At 32.8% G+C, this 15896-nt stretch overlaps 4 protein-coding genes and 1 long non-coding RNA gene across 10 annotated transcripts; 3 read left to right on the top strand and 2 right to left on the bottom strand.

The window, feature by feature from the left end:
- The first annotated feature begins 1535 nt into the window (after positions 1 to 1535).
- On the top strand, positions 1536 to 4129 carry Uba5 (Ubiquitin-like activating enzyme 5). Of its 3 annotated transcripts, none has more exons than XM_070306022.1 (7): positions 1536 to 1696; positions 1979 to 2105; positions 2453 to 2588; positions 2663 to 2859; positions 2961 to 3147; positions 3254 to 3590; positions 3676 to 4129. In XM_070306022.1, exons 2-7 carry the CDS (start codon positions 2071 to 2073, stop codon positions 3861 to 3863), a joined length of 1080 nt encoding a protein of 359 aa, XP_070162123.1. In that variant the 5' UTR covers positions 1536 to 1696; positions 1979 to 2070; the 3' UTR covers positions 3864 to 4129. The 3 variants fall into 3 exon arrangements, with proteins under 3 accessions (XP_070162123.1, XP_070162124.1, XP_070162122.1); XM_070306023.1 differs by having other exon boundaries at positions 1536 to 1686; XM_070306021.1 differs by lacking the exon at positions 1536 to 1696 and having other exon boundaries at positions 1877 to 2105.
- Positions 4130 to 4278: 149 nt separating this feature from the next.
- Positions 4279 to 5830, bottom strand: Arp6 (Actin-related protein 6). Its single transcript, XM_070306024.1, has 3 exons — positions 5584 to 5830; positions 4537 to 5508; positions 4279 to 4438 (listed from the first exon to the last, which is right to left on the bottom strand). Exons 1-3 carry the CDS (start codon positions 5655 to 5657, stop codon positions 4309 to 4311), a joined length of 1176 nt encoding a protein of 391 aa, XP_070162125.1. The 5' UTR covers positions 5658 to 5830; the 3' UTR covers positions 4279 to 4308.
- A 548-nt stretch (positions 5831 to 6378) lies between these two features.
- Fkbp39 (FK506-binding protein 39kD) lies at positions 6379 to 8911 on the top strand. The gene is made up of 4 exons (XM_070306228.1): positions 6379 to 6505; positions 6728 to 6820; positions 7295 to 8219; positions 8386 to 8911. The coding sequence occupies exons 1-4, from the start codon at positions 6496 to 6498 to the stop codon at positions 8465 to 8467; spliced, it is 1110 nt and encodes a 369-aa protein (XP_070162329.1). The 5' UTR covers positions 6379 to 6495; the 3' UTR covers positions 8468 to 8911.
- Positions 8912 to 10357: 1446 nt separating this feature from the next.
- LOC138938491 (uncharacterized) lies at positions 10358 to 13868 on the top strand. Its single transcript, XR_011447712.1, has 4 exons — positions 10358 to 11391; positions 11475 to 12352; positions 12483 to 12685; positions 13130 to 13868. It is a non-coding gene; the product is annotated as an uncharacterized lncRNA (long non-coding RNA).
- Positions 10565 to 15571, bottom strand: LOC138938488 (uncharacterized). 4 transcript variants are annotated; one of them, XM_070305498.1, is made up of 6 exons: positions 15493 to 15571; positions 14980 to 15283; positions 12513 to 12763; positions 12018 to 12322; positions 11367 to 11944; positions 10565 to 11204 (listed from the first exon to the last, which is right to left on the bottom strand). In XM_070305498.1, exons 3-6 carry the CDS (start codon positions 12629 to 12631, stop codon positions 10926 to 10928), a joined length of 1281 nt encoding a protein of 426 aa, XP_070161599.1. In that variant the 5' UTR covers positions 12632 to 12763; positions 14980 to 15283; positions 15493 to 15571; the 3' UTR covers positions 10565 to 10925. The 4 variants fall into 4 exon arrangements, with proteins under 4 accessions (XP_070161599.1, XP_070161596.1, XP_070161597.1 ...); XM_070305495.1 differs by having other exon boundaries at positions 10565 to 11207; XM_070305496.1 differs by lacking the exon at positions 15493 to 15571 and adding an exon at positions 12848 to 12986 and having other exon boundaries at positions 10565 to 11207; positions 14980 to 15015.
- Between the last annotated feature and the right edge of the window lie 325 nt (positions 15572 to 15896).

The raw sequence follows: 15896 nt of genomic DNA on the forward strand, positions 1-15896 counted from the left end.
AAGACAAAATACTGTACTTATTATTATCTTTTACATCTTACTGTTCTATATACTTGTTTAAGTTTGCAAGTAAATATTTTTACTAAGTTTAATACATAACTTTATATATATATATATATTAAAATATATTTCGAGCATGCTGCAAAAAATAAATTAAAATATAACAATAAAACTTATGTGCAATGCAGAAAAACTAGCATATTTAATATTTTTGTGATATCTCCATATTGAATACTATAGTAAATAACTTTTATTTATAATCTCCAATAATGATATAATAAAAATAAGATTTTTCTTTCTTTCTTCTCCCGATTTTACAAATATGAAACACCTGTCCATATGCAAATGTGTATGGATATGATGTTACAATTTTTTATAATATTGCCCACTCTATTATATCTTTTATATGCTGTGTGTGTGTGTATTATATATATACACACACATACAATAAAAAGGACTAACAATAAATATAATATATTGTAATATAATAATTAAAAGATTAACATAAATATGATTTTCTTCCTGCACAAAAATATCAATCCAATTATCTTGTACCAACAATTACGCTTGAACAAAAACCTTTATTTTTATTATTATCATTAATTTGAACAAAATAGATCAACGCTATCTCTTTTTACTACCAAAGAAGAATTAAAATTAGTAGTAATTTTACGTGTGTGTGTGTGTGTGTGTGTGTGTGTGTGTGTGTGTGTGTGTGTATGTGTGTGTGTAAGTAAGAGCAAATTATATATATATATATATATATATATATATATATATATATATATTGGATCTTTTCTTTTACACATACATATATAAATGTAAAATTACCACCAATTTTAAGGATGTATTTCAAAATTCACTGCCATTACTAGAAATCTATAATTCACATAATGACCTAATTCATACCGTATATGGTACTTTAAGGCCGATGTTACATTTGTTGCACAACAAACTTTTTAAGCATATTGATTGGCTGCAAAATAGAAACTTTCTAGAGTCTCTAGAAATTAGCTAATTAATGCGCTTAAAAAGTTTGTCGTACGACAAATGTAATATCGGCCTACGTATTAAGTATATACTTACATACATAGTATATCTAGAATCTAGACCGAGCGTTTGCCTTTATTTAAGAAGTGGGGGTAAAGATGCACGTAGAAAAGGACATACTCTGTTTCGTGCCCCTTGCGTTCTCTCTCGCTCGCACATAGCATAGCGCTCTCTTTCGTCATGCTACGTGCGAGCGAGAGAGAACGCAAGGGGCACAAAACAGCGTATGTCCTTTTCTACGTGCACCTCGGCTCCCACTCCTCAACACTCGGTCTAGATATACTATATCTATGCTTACATACAATAGGGACAGTCCTTTGTTCTCAAATCAGCCGCGCAGATTTGTTTGCGCAAACGGCCATTTTTAGTAGTCACGTCAATCTCGTTCAACATAAAGAACTTAGTATATCTCCATTATTATTACTACATCTAGTGAAATGATTTGCAAAACTGTGTTACCGTCTTGCTGTTTTCGCATTTTGTCCAATAATTGATTTTTATTCGAAAAAAATTTATTATAATTTGTAAAAATTGAAAAAAAATGTACTGGTGACAAAGGTTTTCAATATTATTGATACGGTACTGCGACCTAAAGACATGGCGGACGACTGAATGGTCGGCTGAAAAAGATCAAAGGTGCCGACAGGTGTGTGTCCTTACTGTATATGTATATTGTGGTTGGAGTTACGATTGACAGTTGCGGATTGACCAATCGGCAAGCTGCTTTGCTCCGATTGGTCAATCCGCAACTGTCAACCGTAACCGAGCCCGCAACTCGTAGTGTAATACGGCCTTTAGAGAATAGGCCTATTGGTCAGTTGTCAGTTGTGTCGTGTTGTGTTGTCAACATCCTTTTATAATAGCAGATTTCGCAAAAAATTAATTTTAATTAAATAATTCTTTTTCATCAAAAAAATGAATGAAATAGAAAGCTTGCGACGGAGAATTATAGAACTCGAAAATGAATTACAAGAAAATAAAAATAAAAATGCGGCAGCAACGAGAGAAAAGATCGAACATATGTCAGAAGAGGTAGTGGATTCGAATCCATATAGGTAAATTTAAAAATATTTTACGTTGTTTTTAATCACTTATTTATTGCACTATGATATCAATTTTATAAATTCAAATTTTTATAAATCTGCATTTTATAAAAACGTTTTTTTGTAAAAAAAAAAGCTGTATTTACAAAAAATCTGCCTTTACATATACGCATCCAACATACGTAAACACACAATATAAGTAATCGAATGACATTTAAAAAAAATATGTGTATGTGTGTGTATGTATACGTTTATTAAAATATTTATTATATAGAGAAGATATATATATATGTATATATATAAAATATATGAGATCTTACAAGAAAATTTTGTAGTAATTTTGTACATTTTTATTCCAGTCGATTGATGGCATTGAAGCGTATGGGTATTGTTGAAAATTACGAAAAGATACGAGAATTAACCATAGCTATAGTTGGAATTGGTGGTGTTGGTAGCGTAACGGCAGAAATGTTAACAAGATGTGGTGTTGGAAAAGTAAAGGAATAATAATATTATTTATTGTACATTAATAATGGTAACTTTTGTTGTCTAATACTATAATATTTCAGCTGATACTATTTGATTATGACAATGTAGAACTTGCAAATATGAACAGACTATTTTTTCAACCACATCAAGCAGGTCAGAGCAAAGTAGAAGCAGCAGCAAATACTTTGCGTTATATAAATCCTGATGTGGAAATTGAAGTGCACAATTATAATATTACAACTATTGATCATTTTTCCGATTTCATGAATACAATAAGGTATAAGTTTACAAATTTCCTTAATATTCGATTTTATAATAGATTTATGTGTATTGAATATTTTTTTAAATTATGATTAATTTAAATTCGCATTTTTGTAGTACTTCCAGCTTGGAAAATGGACCAGTTAATTTGGTATTGAGCTGTGTCGATAATTTTGAAGCTCGAATGGCAATTAATACTGCATGTAACGAACTGAATCAGAAATGGTTTGAAAGCGGCGTTTCCGAAAATGCTGTTTCTGGTCATATCCAATTTATTGTGCCGGGCGAAACAGCCTGTTTTGCAGTAAGATCTCGATTATATATAAATTGGCTATTGGATCATACAATACACACATGAATTTTTAAGAATTTTGTATATTGCAATTATTATGTTAAATTTGAATTTTTAGTGTGCTCCACCTTTGATCGTAGCATCTAGCATCGATGAAAAAACTTTGAAACGTGAAGGTGTATGTGCTGCATCATTACCTACCACTATGGGTATAGTGTCAGGTTTTCTGGTGCAGAACACTTTAAAATTTTTATTGAAGTTTGGACAAGTATCTTACTATTTAGGTTACAATGCTATGGAAGACTTTTTTCCTACAATGACTTTAAAACCAAATCCAAATTGCGATGATAGACATTGTAGACAAAGACAAAAAGAATATGCACAAAAGCCAAAAAGTCAACAAGAGCCAAGCAAGATTATTGAAGAAAAAGCTATACATGAAGATAATAAATGGGGTATGTATGAAAAGAAATTATAATCTCTTTTTGAAATATGCTTTTATGTTTGTGCATCATTCTTAGCTAAATATTCTTTTGATAGGAATTTTGTTAGTCAATGAACAAAGTGAGCAACCAGATGAAACAACATCCATATCAACTTCAGGTGTACGATATGCATATACTATTTCCACACCCACGCATGTCACAAATTTAGAAAGAGAACAAACTGTTCCTGAATCTACAGGAGCAAGTTTAGAAGAATTAATGGCAGAGATGAAATCTATTTAAAAATAGTGCAATATAAATGCACACATACACGTATTCCATACTTGGAATATTTTTTAACTTTATATTTAATATCAAATATGAATTATACTTTTATTTTTATAAATGTAATTCTTTTTGTTGCAAAATGAATAAATAAGATAAAGAAAGGAAAGATATTAAAATTCTATAATACATAAATCTATTCAACTTGTTTAAATCAAACATTGTGCAAGTTAAATAATGTAAATTTCTTTTTTGTTGCATATAATAAATTTTGTTTAAAAATTCCTGAGAATCTACATCTATTTAATATGAAGCATTAACACAATATTTTTTATATTATCCATATAACGGGTTTTTATATAATTTATGTTCTAAAATATAAACTAATAAGTATAATATAATTCTGTTATAATCTTTTTATATATATTAATGGATAATGTATATACAATACACAAAGATTAAATTATACGTCAAATTTTTCAAAGCATATAGATGATCCTTCTTCTTCATACTCTTCTCTCGTTATTAAAAGATTTGAAAACATTGCATCTTGTGAAAGTTGTTTTCCACCGAACCATGCATAAGTAACTGGACTAAAAGTAGAAAATCATTTATTAGTATTTATTAGTAAGCTTTTTACACTATAACACAAATAAAATATACACAAATGGCAATGGAATATGTAAAATACTTTTGTGGTAAATAGACGTTTACAGCATATTCTGTTGCAGCTAAACTTCTAATTTCTTTGTAAATTCTGTCCTTAAATCCCGGAAATTTTGCATTACCACCAGTTAGAATAATATTGGATAGAAAATGGGGCCATGTTTCTTCGTCACAAGCTTTTATGGAATCAATAACGGCTTCAGGAATACCCATTTGTCGGATACCAATGTCCGATGGATGGAATAATATTTCTGGTATGGCAAATCTCTCATTAGTCAAACGTAATGTTTGTTGCTCATTAGATGGTTCAGGATCTTTAAGATATCCACGTCGCAAGGTTGTATAATCTGGCAAAACATAATCCTTGGCAATAATATTTTTCTCCAACTTATATTTGGCCCGTTCCATATCTTTAAAGAAATCTTGAGACACAAAACAACAATCTTCTTTCACTTGATTAATTACATATGTTTCATCCATAACGTGCAGCTGACGATAAGACAATATCTCTTTCAGGTGATTTGTTAAAAGTTTACCACCTACATCTATTCTTCGTATCCCTTCTTTTACTTTTGAATCATTGATATAAGGTATAATATGCGTAAAACTGTAACTGCTATCTATTACTATACAGCATTTTGTACTAGGATTTTCGGATCTGTAATTGTAACACGAAAGACTCGCTGCATTTATCCTCAGGAGACTGTGACATTCGTATTCCTCAAAAAAGATTTCTGTCATAGCTTCTTGTATGCTTGGAAAATTAAATATTGGTTCTGTCACTATCACAGACGACTGATTTAAATTCACCGAACAAGACTCTTTCGAAAATATATAATCCCATAGAGTTTTCTGAATATCCCAATTCACCAGATAACCTTTCTGGAAAGGTAACATGTAAAACAATCCAGAGGCATCTCTACATTCTTCGATTTGATTTCCAATGAAGGGTCTGCGACGTTCGCTTTTTGCTTTCATTATACAATTTGGAATTAATCTAAAATATTTTCATTCATTATTGACAATAGAGTGCACATTGAAGATGTGAATTTATGCATTTTGATATACTCACTTAGGTGTTTCATTGGATAAACCAGCTTTCGCTGTGTAAGCACCGTTATCGAGAATAAAAGTGGAGTTACTCATATTTAAAAAAATATCATAAATATAATTTTAAATCAAGTTTTGACTTTGTATGACTCTCGACCGGTAATCAAGTTTTTGTCGTTGTTTATATACTTTAGGTTCATCTTACATTTAGGCTGATATTATTTACATTTGTCGTACGACGAACTTTTTAAGCGTATTGATAAGCTAATTTCTAGAGATTCGAGAAAGTTTCTATTTTGCAGCCAATCAATATGCTTAAAAAGTTTATCGTACAACAAATGTAATATCGGCTTTATACGACGAAAAAGGTCGAACCAATGGCTGCGTTCAGCAGAAAAAGCAGTTTTGCAACTATGTGAAATTCTTCTTTAATATGATTGGTTTATTTACATTTAGAGCCGGCAGGAACTAAGGACAAGAACCAATCATATTAAAGAATTTTAAAATAGTTTTAAAGCTGCTTTTTTTGCTGAACACAGCCAATGATAAGCATTTCGCCAATTCAGCATTGCGCTTGCGCATACGATTGCGTTCGATTTCTTTAAACCTGTATCAGACTACACATTGAAGATTGAAGATTAAAGATTTGAATTTGACTAATCAGAACAAAAAGGATTAAAATTTCTTTATCCTGATTGGTCAAATTTCAAACTTGAATCTTCAATCTAAATCTTTAATGCATAATCTGATACGGGCTTTAGGCTTACGTGCTTACGGAATTTTGTGTGTAATGACCTTTATGTTGTCAGGTGTCGGGTGTTGGATGGCGGGTCAGACTTTTCGAGTCGTAACGGTCGAAGCAACATCTATACATCTCTCTTTTATTCTACTTGATTTGATAAAGATTCATATAGATCTCACATTATAATTCAATATGTTCTGGGGTAAGTGATCGTTCTATACACATTTCATTAAAATTTCATAAAAAGATAAACATTTAATATAAAGATTTGTATGTTGCGGTGAAATATTATATATCTTGCAAAATGGCATCGCCATGTGCCATGCTTGCAAAAAAAAAACGCGCGTTTTAAGATAAGACTAGACTCGAAGATCGTTTGCATTATTATCCTCGATTTCTCTCATGTTGTTATTCATTGTTACAGCATTGATATTGGAACCGTACAAACGATACACGCAGTGTGTAAAACATACATTCCATGTGACTATGGCGTGTTTGGATCTATCACTAGCACGTGGTAAGTCATTTATTTTAATACGTTCGAAAATTCGGATCGTTCTGACTGAAACTCGTTTTTTTTTCATTTTAATATGGTTTTTCCATTATAATATTTGTACATGTGGGCTAATAATATCGTGATACATACATATATCATACGTTGAATACTCTCTTTAAAAAAATTGTAACATAAGTATATACACTTGTATTATATAAATGATGATTGTCTTACAAATGGTTCAAAATATTTGATTCAAAAACATTTGATCGATCAATTCTGATAACCTCCAAATCTTTCTCTTTCTTCTGATTAATTAATAAAATAAATGGAAACCAAATAGAGTGTATATATTATATAATAGATGTTTATATTTACAAATATTATATTTAAGTATATATCGTAGAATATTTTTGTTCAGAATATATATATATATATATATATATTTATTCAGATAATATATTTATTCAGAAATTTTTATCTCTTTTATTACAGAACCAGTACAAGTAATGGTAAAATGCAACAACAAAAACTTTTTGCTTTGCACCTTAGACAAGAATGGCAAGTCCCAAACATCGCTCGACCTAATTTTTGAAAAAGGAGAAAATATAACTTTTTTCTGCAATGGCCAAGGTTCCGTACATATGACTGGATATCTGTTGCCAAATGAAAATATAGATTCAGATTCTGAAGATGAGATCGAAGAAGAAGAGCAAGAAGAAGAAGTAAGATTAAATACAATATCTGAAAAGTGCTTAAAGAGAAAGATAGAATCGCCAAAAAGCAAGAAAAAACCAAAGCTGGCTAAACAAGAATCTTTCGAAAGTAATAATTGGGATGACAATGATTATAATGAGGAAAATAATAGCTCTTTGGAAGAAGACTCGGATAACGACGAAGATATAGAAGATGAGGAAGATGACGATGATGATGAGGAGGAGGAGGAGGAGGAGGAGGAGCAAAAACATGAACCTGAAGAATTTACAAAGCCTCTGAAACATGAGAAAAAGGAGACGGAGAATCAACGGCAAAATCAGCAAAAAAAAAGACATGATAAGCAAAACAAAATAAATGGGGAAGAAATTAAACAAGAACAGCAAAGTAAGAAACAAAAAAAGAAAGCGGAACAGCAAAAGAATAATCTAATTGAAGTGAAAAAGAGAATCATTGAGGGTGGTGTGCAAGTGGAAGATATAAATCCTGGTAATGGTGCACTCGCAACAAGTGGCAAACTTGTTACAGTTTATTATGTGGGTCGCTGTAAAATAGGGAAAGAAGAAAAGAAAGTTGATTCGTGTACGCAAGGAAATGGTTTCAAATTCCGCCTTGGTAAAGGACAAGTGATCAAAGGATGGGATGTGGGAATCCCTGGAATGAAAGTTGGTGGGAAGCGCCGTCTCACGATACCGCCTAATATGGGGTATGTGTAATATTCATTCTTATTCTTTTTTTTCGTTTCCTATTATATCGCCATATTATCGATTTTCACATAACGAATTATCTTTATAACATTTCATCTCTTTATTTAGGTATAAAATTTATATTATTTTAAGCGCCAATTTAACGGAGCAATGTTTTTCTTATAGGTATGGAGTTAAAGGCTCTCTTCCCGCAATCCCTGGAAATAGCACACTTGTATTCGAGATCGAACTTAAAAACGTTAATTAAGTATTAATAATATTTACTATATATGATAAAAAAGTTCATTAACATGTTCTCATACCTTTACATTTCAAAAATATAATTTTGTTATTGCATGTCACCATATACATTTCAGATCATTTTTATTTAAAACTCGACAAATATCTCTTAATGGAAAAATCAATAAAATACAGAGAAAGAAAAGATGTAATAAAATTCATATAAATTGTAATATTTTTTTTTTAAATGAAACATGCGAGTTAAATAATGTGAATTTCTTTTTCATTGCACTAGATTTTTTTTTTTTTTTTTTACAAAATTTCTGAGAATCTACATCGATTTAATATGAAACATTAACACAAAATAATAAAATTTGTAAAACAAAAACAATTTTTTTATTTTGTAATATCATTTTGATATACATTCCTTAGAATTTCTATTTTTTAATTATGTGTTGGTATACTTTTTAATGTATCTTAAGTAAATTATAAGTTTTTTTCATTTGTATTATCTGTTATGTTCCAGAGAAATAATTATAATGGTATTAAATAAAAAATGTTGAAATAGCGAAATATTTTTTATATAAGCCATGTATAACTGGTTTTTATATAATTATTTATGTTCTAAAATATATCAAAATGGTAAGGACAACTTTACATTTAATAAATTGAATTAAAATGTCTTAAATTTTTAATGGATTCTATATAATTTGCCATGGATTACTTAATTTGATTATTGATTCAAAGCAATTTGCATGTTTAATTTTATAGTAAGAGAAAAATATATATATATATATATAACTTCTTGGAAAAGTTTAGCAACCAAATATAAATGTCAAAGTAGTCTATATAGATTAATTAAGTATATATTCTGGATAAACATATTTAATTGCTTTTCTTTACAGTGTCTTGATTATCTTTCCATGATAAAGTACATGATCCATTTTTACATTCCTTTATTAAATCCGGACATGGCTCATCCCCTTTGGCCTCTTTTCCTTTATTCCTTAATTGCCACCACTTGATCAATAATGGTTGTATGAGAAATCTCCATATTATCAGAAATATAGGAACAGCAAAACACGGTACACACACCATTCTGTGCGTATGTATAACTTATTTTGTAATCTAAAATTATACATGCGAAAACATATTTTATTATTTCAACAGAAAACAAAATAAAAACATTTGCCTTAGAGAATGATATTATACAATTTTGATTACGATCAATTAATTTTGTTCTTTTTTTTTACCTTTATGCATATTTCACATCTCGAAAGAAAGTGATTCTTACCTCAGATGACAGGCAATACTATATCCAGTCTCCACGGAATAATTGAGCGAATGTAAACGAGATCGATATAAGAATAACCTGGACGAAATCGTAAATAAGCGCTTTGTGTATCATCGACACTTGGATGTTCTTGATAAATGCGAAAAATATATCAGTCCAAAAGCCAGATTGTCAAATGTCAGTTCGTGCTGTTGCTTATCAGCAGAGCACCATTAACATATTCGTAATCGTGATACGCAAATCATACGTTTCGATACGTTCACATACATACTGGGCGTGTTCCACTTAACGACCGCAATGCTCGCGAGCATTATTTGTCTTTGTTTAACTTTCGGTGAACAACAAGGATAAAATGATACCATGAGCGTTGCGGTCGTTAAGCGGAACGCGCCCACTGTCCTATTGGGTCTGTTCTTTATAGCTGAACTGGCTGCACTAGTTCAGAATTTATCTTTTTCTCTTCCCATTGGAAGGAGAAAGATAAGCTCTGAATTAGTGCAGCCAGTTCAGCTATAAAGAACAGACCTCGTATCACTATCTTCTATCTTTACTTTTTACTTACCGAGTCCGATTAGTTGGAACGGTTAGACCAGTGTTAATTTAATGCGCATGCGCGCATAAATTATCAGCTACACAAGGGGCTTTTCAGTAAGAAAACATCGTCATATTGTCATGAAATTGTCCATAAGATTTTTAAAGTCCTGAAATTTTTTTTTTTTTATTTAAACTACTTTGACTTGGATAGTCAGAGGCTATTTGTATGACATTCTTGCTGAAAAACTTCCATAAATATCGATTTTTATGTAATGCAATATACCATCTCTGGTATTTATTAATTATACATAAGGACATGGTCACAGCCATTCATTGCGAGATTACAGAATCTCTTTCTACACAAGGTACTGAAATAGAGCATAATGCGCATAGAGAATATTTGTATCACAAAATGTCTGCGGTACCAGAACTACCAAAATATTTCGTAGAATATTCTAGACATTAAAATATGATGTATCGCGCATTCAAATGTCACCCAAGATTGTTCGCAGAATTTTACGATCGGCTCTAGTTTAGTAAAGGAAAAACTATAAGCGCTAGGTGCTGCGAATAATTTTGGGCGTAACATAGGATCAAACAGGACGCTCCCGCACAATTTTAAAAAGGGATGTATCCGGATGAGATAAATCTTTGACTCTTAAATGCTTCCAAACATTTTACGACCTCTCGTTATGCATAATGAAACAACGATGACGCTTAATACGAAGAAAATTAAAGCGAAGAGAGTGATAAAGACTCTGCACCATTGCCGTTTCCGTTTCGCTTTTGCGATTGTTCGATTTAAACATTCGGCACGCGTTACATCAAGAGTGAAATCCAAGTCCTTTTCTAAGCCTTTAACGGCTAAGCGACGATTCCAATCATTGGACGAGGCGATCGTTTCTTCGCTAGACGAGCCAATGTCGCTGTAATCCAACTGCTGGAACATATTGTACTTTTATATAGTGCAAATACACATCAAATAACACTCATAAATGTCAATTTACAAAATCACACGCATCAACTACTCGGATAACAAACTTGAGATCTTTTTCTTTTACAAACTTGTGGCGATCGAGCATCCTTATTGAGTACTCACTGTTGAATATTTTGATTCGGTCGAGGTGAGTCCGTTTTGGCATTGCTTATCTTTGTCTAATCCAAACGATAGTTTCGCACAACCACTTCTAACATGTTTGTCATCTAGGTATTTAAGGACGTATGGACCACTGGACGTTTCGCAAAATTTCCTTTCTGCGCTTTCGCGTTTCGTTATCCTATCATTTTTAAGCAACAACGCGGATCGCACCGAATTATTCTCGTAGAAAGCGCGAGGATCAACGTATAATTCAGAATGGACAGAATTTACTCTCGGCGGCATGTGCTTGATGAAACTTGGCGATACCGATAGATTGTCGTCATTGAAAGTCCAAGAAGGGCAAACGCATTCGTATAAGTTGTCGCTCCTTGGATCAATCTCGAGAGAAACGATACGCGAGATATCGCGCAAGATATCTTGCGGTGCCACAGCAATGTCATCATCTATCATAGAATTAAGAGTTCGAGATAATTCGAGCAGCATCTCGCGCGCTGATGCTCTCAGCGGTGATGATGCCGACGGTGACGCCGGCGGCGAATAGCTACACGTGCAACCACAGACACGACACGTGTAGATGCCTGTTGGGAAGAAAGGATATTTTGATGACATTTCTGAAATTCGGAAGAAAGTAAAATCGCCGCTTTTATTCACCTTCATAATCGATATTTTCGCCCTGATAACTTGCGACGAAAGGCCAAATGGGTTGCGGTACACGAGCTGTTTCGCTCTCGTGAATCACGGCTAGACCACCGTACGACAGATCTCTCATCGACGTTGACGCGTAATAAGAGCACGAACCGACTGATAACAGCGGAGAGTGACTCGAGTAGCCGGAGCTGATGGATGTTTTGTAACATTTTCTCGCATTAACTCGCTGATTGTGAGTTGTAGCTGCTGATTTGCTACCTATGATGCCATTTACGAATTTAGAGATCTCACCCAAGTCTGACCTTATCCTGAAACATGATTTTATCGAATATATTGTAGTAAGTAGATATATATATATATATATATATATATATATATATATATATATATATATATATATATCTGATGAAGATGTAAAAGAATGGTAAAAAATGTATTATTTCTTATCTTTTTACATTTTTTTCAAAGATCCTAAGAATAATGTATAACGGCTCCTACCATTCGATTCCATACGGCTCGACTGTAGGCGACACGGCGTAAGCAAATTTTTCTGTACCATCGCAATTGATCCTGGAATTACGCGGAATCGCCGCTCGAACGCCGGCACTCGAATGCATCCCCCGATTGCATTCGACGGCGTCCGATGACGCACAGGACGCTACCGCATGCAGGTTCGTCCAAGACCGGTAACCATCGTTGCATGCTCGAACAGCTGCTCTCTTGTCAACGACAAATCTCGTAGCCTCTTCCTGAAAACCATATGGATCAATATCGATCTCTTTACTTTTTTTATATCGATACTCTTTATAGATTTTATATCTTTCATTGCGGACATTTATATATATCGCCAGATCCTTATTGTTAGTTATGAATGCCCGCGCATTCGACGGATGAGCCACATTTCAAGGTCGCTTTCACATTCACGTTACGTTCACGGCCGACATAAATCGTCTATTACGTTATTCGTCGAACCTACTGGACGAAGGAACATTAATGTAGATCATTCTCTTCATTTTTTTTTTTTTTAATTTACATTATATCGATAAAAAAATTTTCCAATTTTATTCACAACATTATCGGATACTTTTGTACAAATAAGTTATTTCTTTTTTTAGTTTCTAAAATTTCGTCAAGGAGAAATATGTGCGAGAAGAAAGAGAAAGTGAAGTGAGCGCGCACGCATTTTCGAATTAGGTCAACTTGAAAATTGGAAAATGCCCTTCATATTTGTTATACGTTATAAATTCCGCTATACGTTATCATATTAAATTACCCACTCTTGTCATTTTTGATTTGTCAAAATTACGACTTCTCCGTCATTGAAATTGGCTAAACCGCAAATTCATATCTGATGTATATTTCTGTTAAATATTTAATTCAAAAACATTATTAAGCTTATATAATTATAATTCATGGATCAATGTGCATGCTGCAACATGAGAGAGAAAGAGAGGGAGAGAGAGAGAGAGAGAGAGAGAGAGAGCGCGTCGTACATTCCATCATCAATTGCCAGCCGCCCAGCCAACTACTTTCACCTCGGCAAAGCACGTTCGTCTCAATGTTTACATATTACACCGCGTACGGAAAATCGGCTGACGTTATAAAAGCTTCGCATGAAGAAAGAGCGATCTTTCCACAACACTCAGAGTGATCGTGATCGCGATTGATATCATGATCCTCGACAATGCATTATTCAGAAAATATTTTTTCTCTACATTTATTTATGGCTCTTGGATAATTTTGCGATTCGATGGCATGCGACTATATATTCGTGAATTCTAAAAGTTAAAAACATGTATCCACTTTTTTTCTTCATACACATATATATATATCGCGTATAACGCAGATCGTAATTTTCTGTATAAATCTTAAAAGATGAATCAAAAATTAATGTCAAAGATATATATATATATATATACGGGAATTACGAATGTACATCTCTCAACATCGAGCTGTTGACGAGCATTGCGGAAGAGAAATATATATATATATATATATATATACAATGAAGCGTTTCTTCCTTGTGAAGTTACGGCAATTATGTGTATATAAGATAGATACATATACGCAGGCACGCATAACGTAACGAGCAACGAAACGAAATCGCGAAAAATATTTAACTTACAGACTTTCACTCGTACTCATTCAGGGACGTCGACGAAAAATAATCATCGTCGATCATAATATATTATACCGCTTGTTTTTGAGTTTATTCGATTAAATGTTTGATAGAGATATCACATTTACAATCACTTTCACGGCAAGTTTTGCGAATAAAATATTTCTAATCGGGTAGATTCTTAAACGAAAGGCCGTTGTTTTGTCTCGCGCATCGCGCGTCGATTCGCAAAAGTATTTAATATTCGCGAAGCTATTGCGAAACGAAGTATTTGACATTCAAAGTCGGCACTTTTGTTCGCGGATGATACTTAATTTTCAATAAATCTAAATGCTCAAGAAAGAAGAAACGCGACGTCGATCATGATTTGCGATGTTCCGCGACGTACTTTCGGAGCAAAAATAATCAAAATCTATATTAGAATATAAAAAGCACGAATATAATTATGAACATATTTATATGCTATTATCGATTTTAAATAATTTTCACAAACTACAAAGAGATTCCTTAATTTGCAGCAATATTGTTGGAAATAAAAACTAATATATAAATTATTAGACGAAAGATTATTGCCTTGCTCATTATAGAATATATTTCTCTCTCGATGCAGCTAAAAAAATGTGCGATAATCGTCATTTCAAATACGCGGAAAAAAAAAGATTACTACGATAAATAATTTTATGGACGCTTTCCATTTTGTAATACAAATCGACACAAATGTCACTAAAAATGACAACAACGGATAAATCTATTCTGTTTTTTTTTTTTTCCCCTCTTGCTCTTCATCTCGGTATTCAATCGTATTCGCCTCCGTGGAGGATGCGCGCAAGAAAGTATATTACATACATGAACGGTAAACTTTCTACACGCGTATCGTGTCGATCACACATCCACTGATGATGCACTCATGGCGATTCAAAAGAAACTGAAAGACTCATCCACTCAGGTCAGGGCTCAGGACGTCAGGAGGCGATCAGCTGCGCGATACTACTGACAACTGACAATAATGAGACTGACCGAGGACTGAGACCTGAGACCTGAAACGGTCTTCTCTCTTCTCGATTATTTCGTGGGGGTCGTATCCCCCGTGTTGACCATCTCTCTCTTTTATCCTCTTTTTGTCGCGTGCATTTCATCTTCCTTTTCCTTCCTATGTATTTATTAATTAATACTTTCCTCTCGTTACACTTATATTCCTAATCTATAATTATAATTTTGCACACTTTTTTTTCACATCGTCTATCGATTATATTAAATAACGACATGTGAAAAACTTGATCGAAATTTCGTTTTTATCTCAAATATATAAAAATATAAATGTTTAAAAAAAAAAAGCTAATTTAAAGCAATATTATTTACCTTTATTTTCAATAACTCTTGCAAATTTTCAAATTTCCATTTTTTCAGCTCACATTTGTCCACATTGGCTGGATACTGAGTTCCGTAAAGCGCATAGCATAGCGCATAGCGATAGCGCATATGCTCGCTGCTCGCATTCGCATGTATCTATAGCATACGTTACGTATATATAGATACGTTTGCGCAGTGCGCAAATGATGCGCTTTACGGAACCCAGACCATTTATCCCTAAATAAGTTTATTCAAATTTCCATAATACGAGTTTGTCTATCGGATTGGCTATCGGATAGAGAATTTCTAGAGCTTTAAAAGTTCTTTTGCGGTAACAGCCAATCAGCATGTTTCGATAAAGCTTATTTATCAAATGAGGTATTAGGATAGTTTGACGCTCTATCTTCATTGAT

The sequence above is a fragment of the Polyergus mexicanus genome, unplaced genomic scaffold (genome assembly GCF_030449975.1).
Source record: "Polyergus mexicanus isolate NDT 795.1 unplaced genomic scaffold, iyPolMexi1.0 SCAF_13, whole genome shotgun sequence".
In the NCBI taxonomy this organism is placed as follows: Eukaryota; Metazoa; Arthropoda; class Insecta; order Hymenoptera; family Formicidae; genus Polyergus; species Polyergus mexicanus.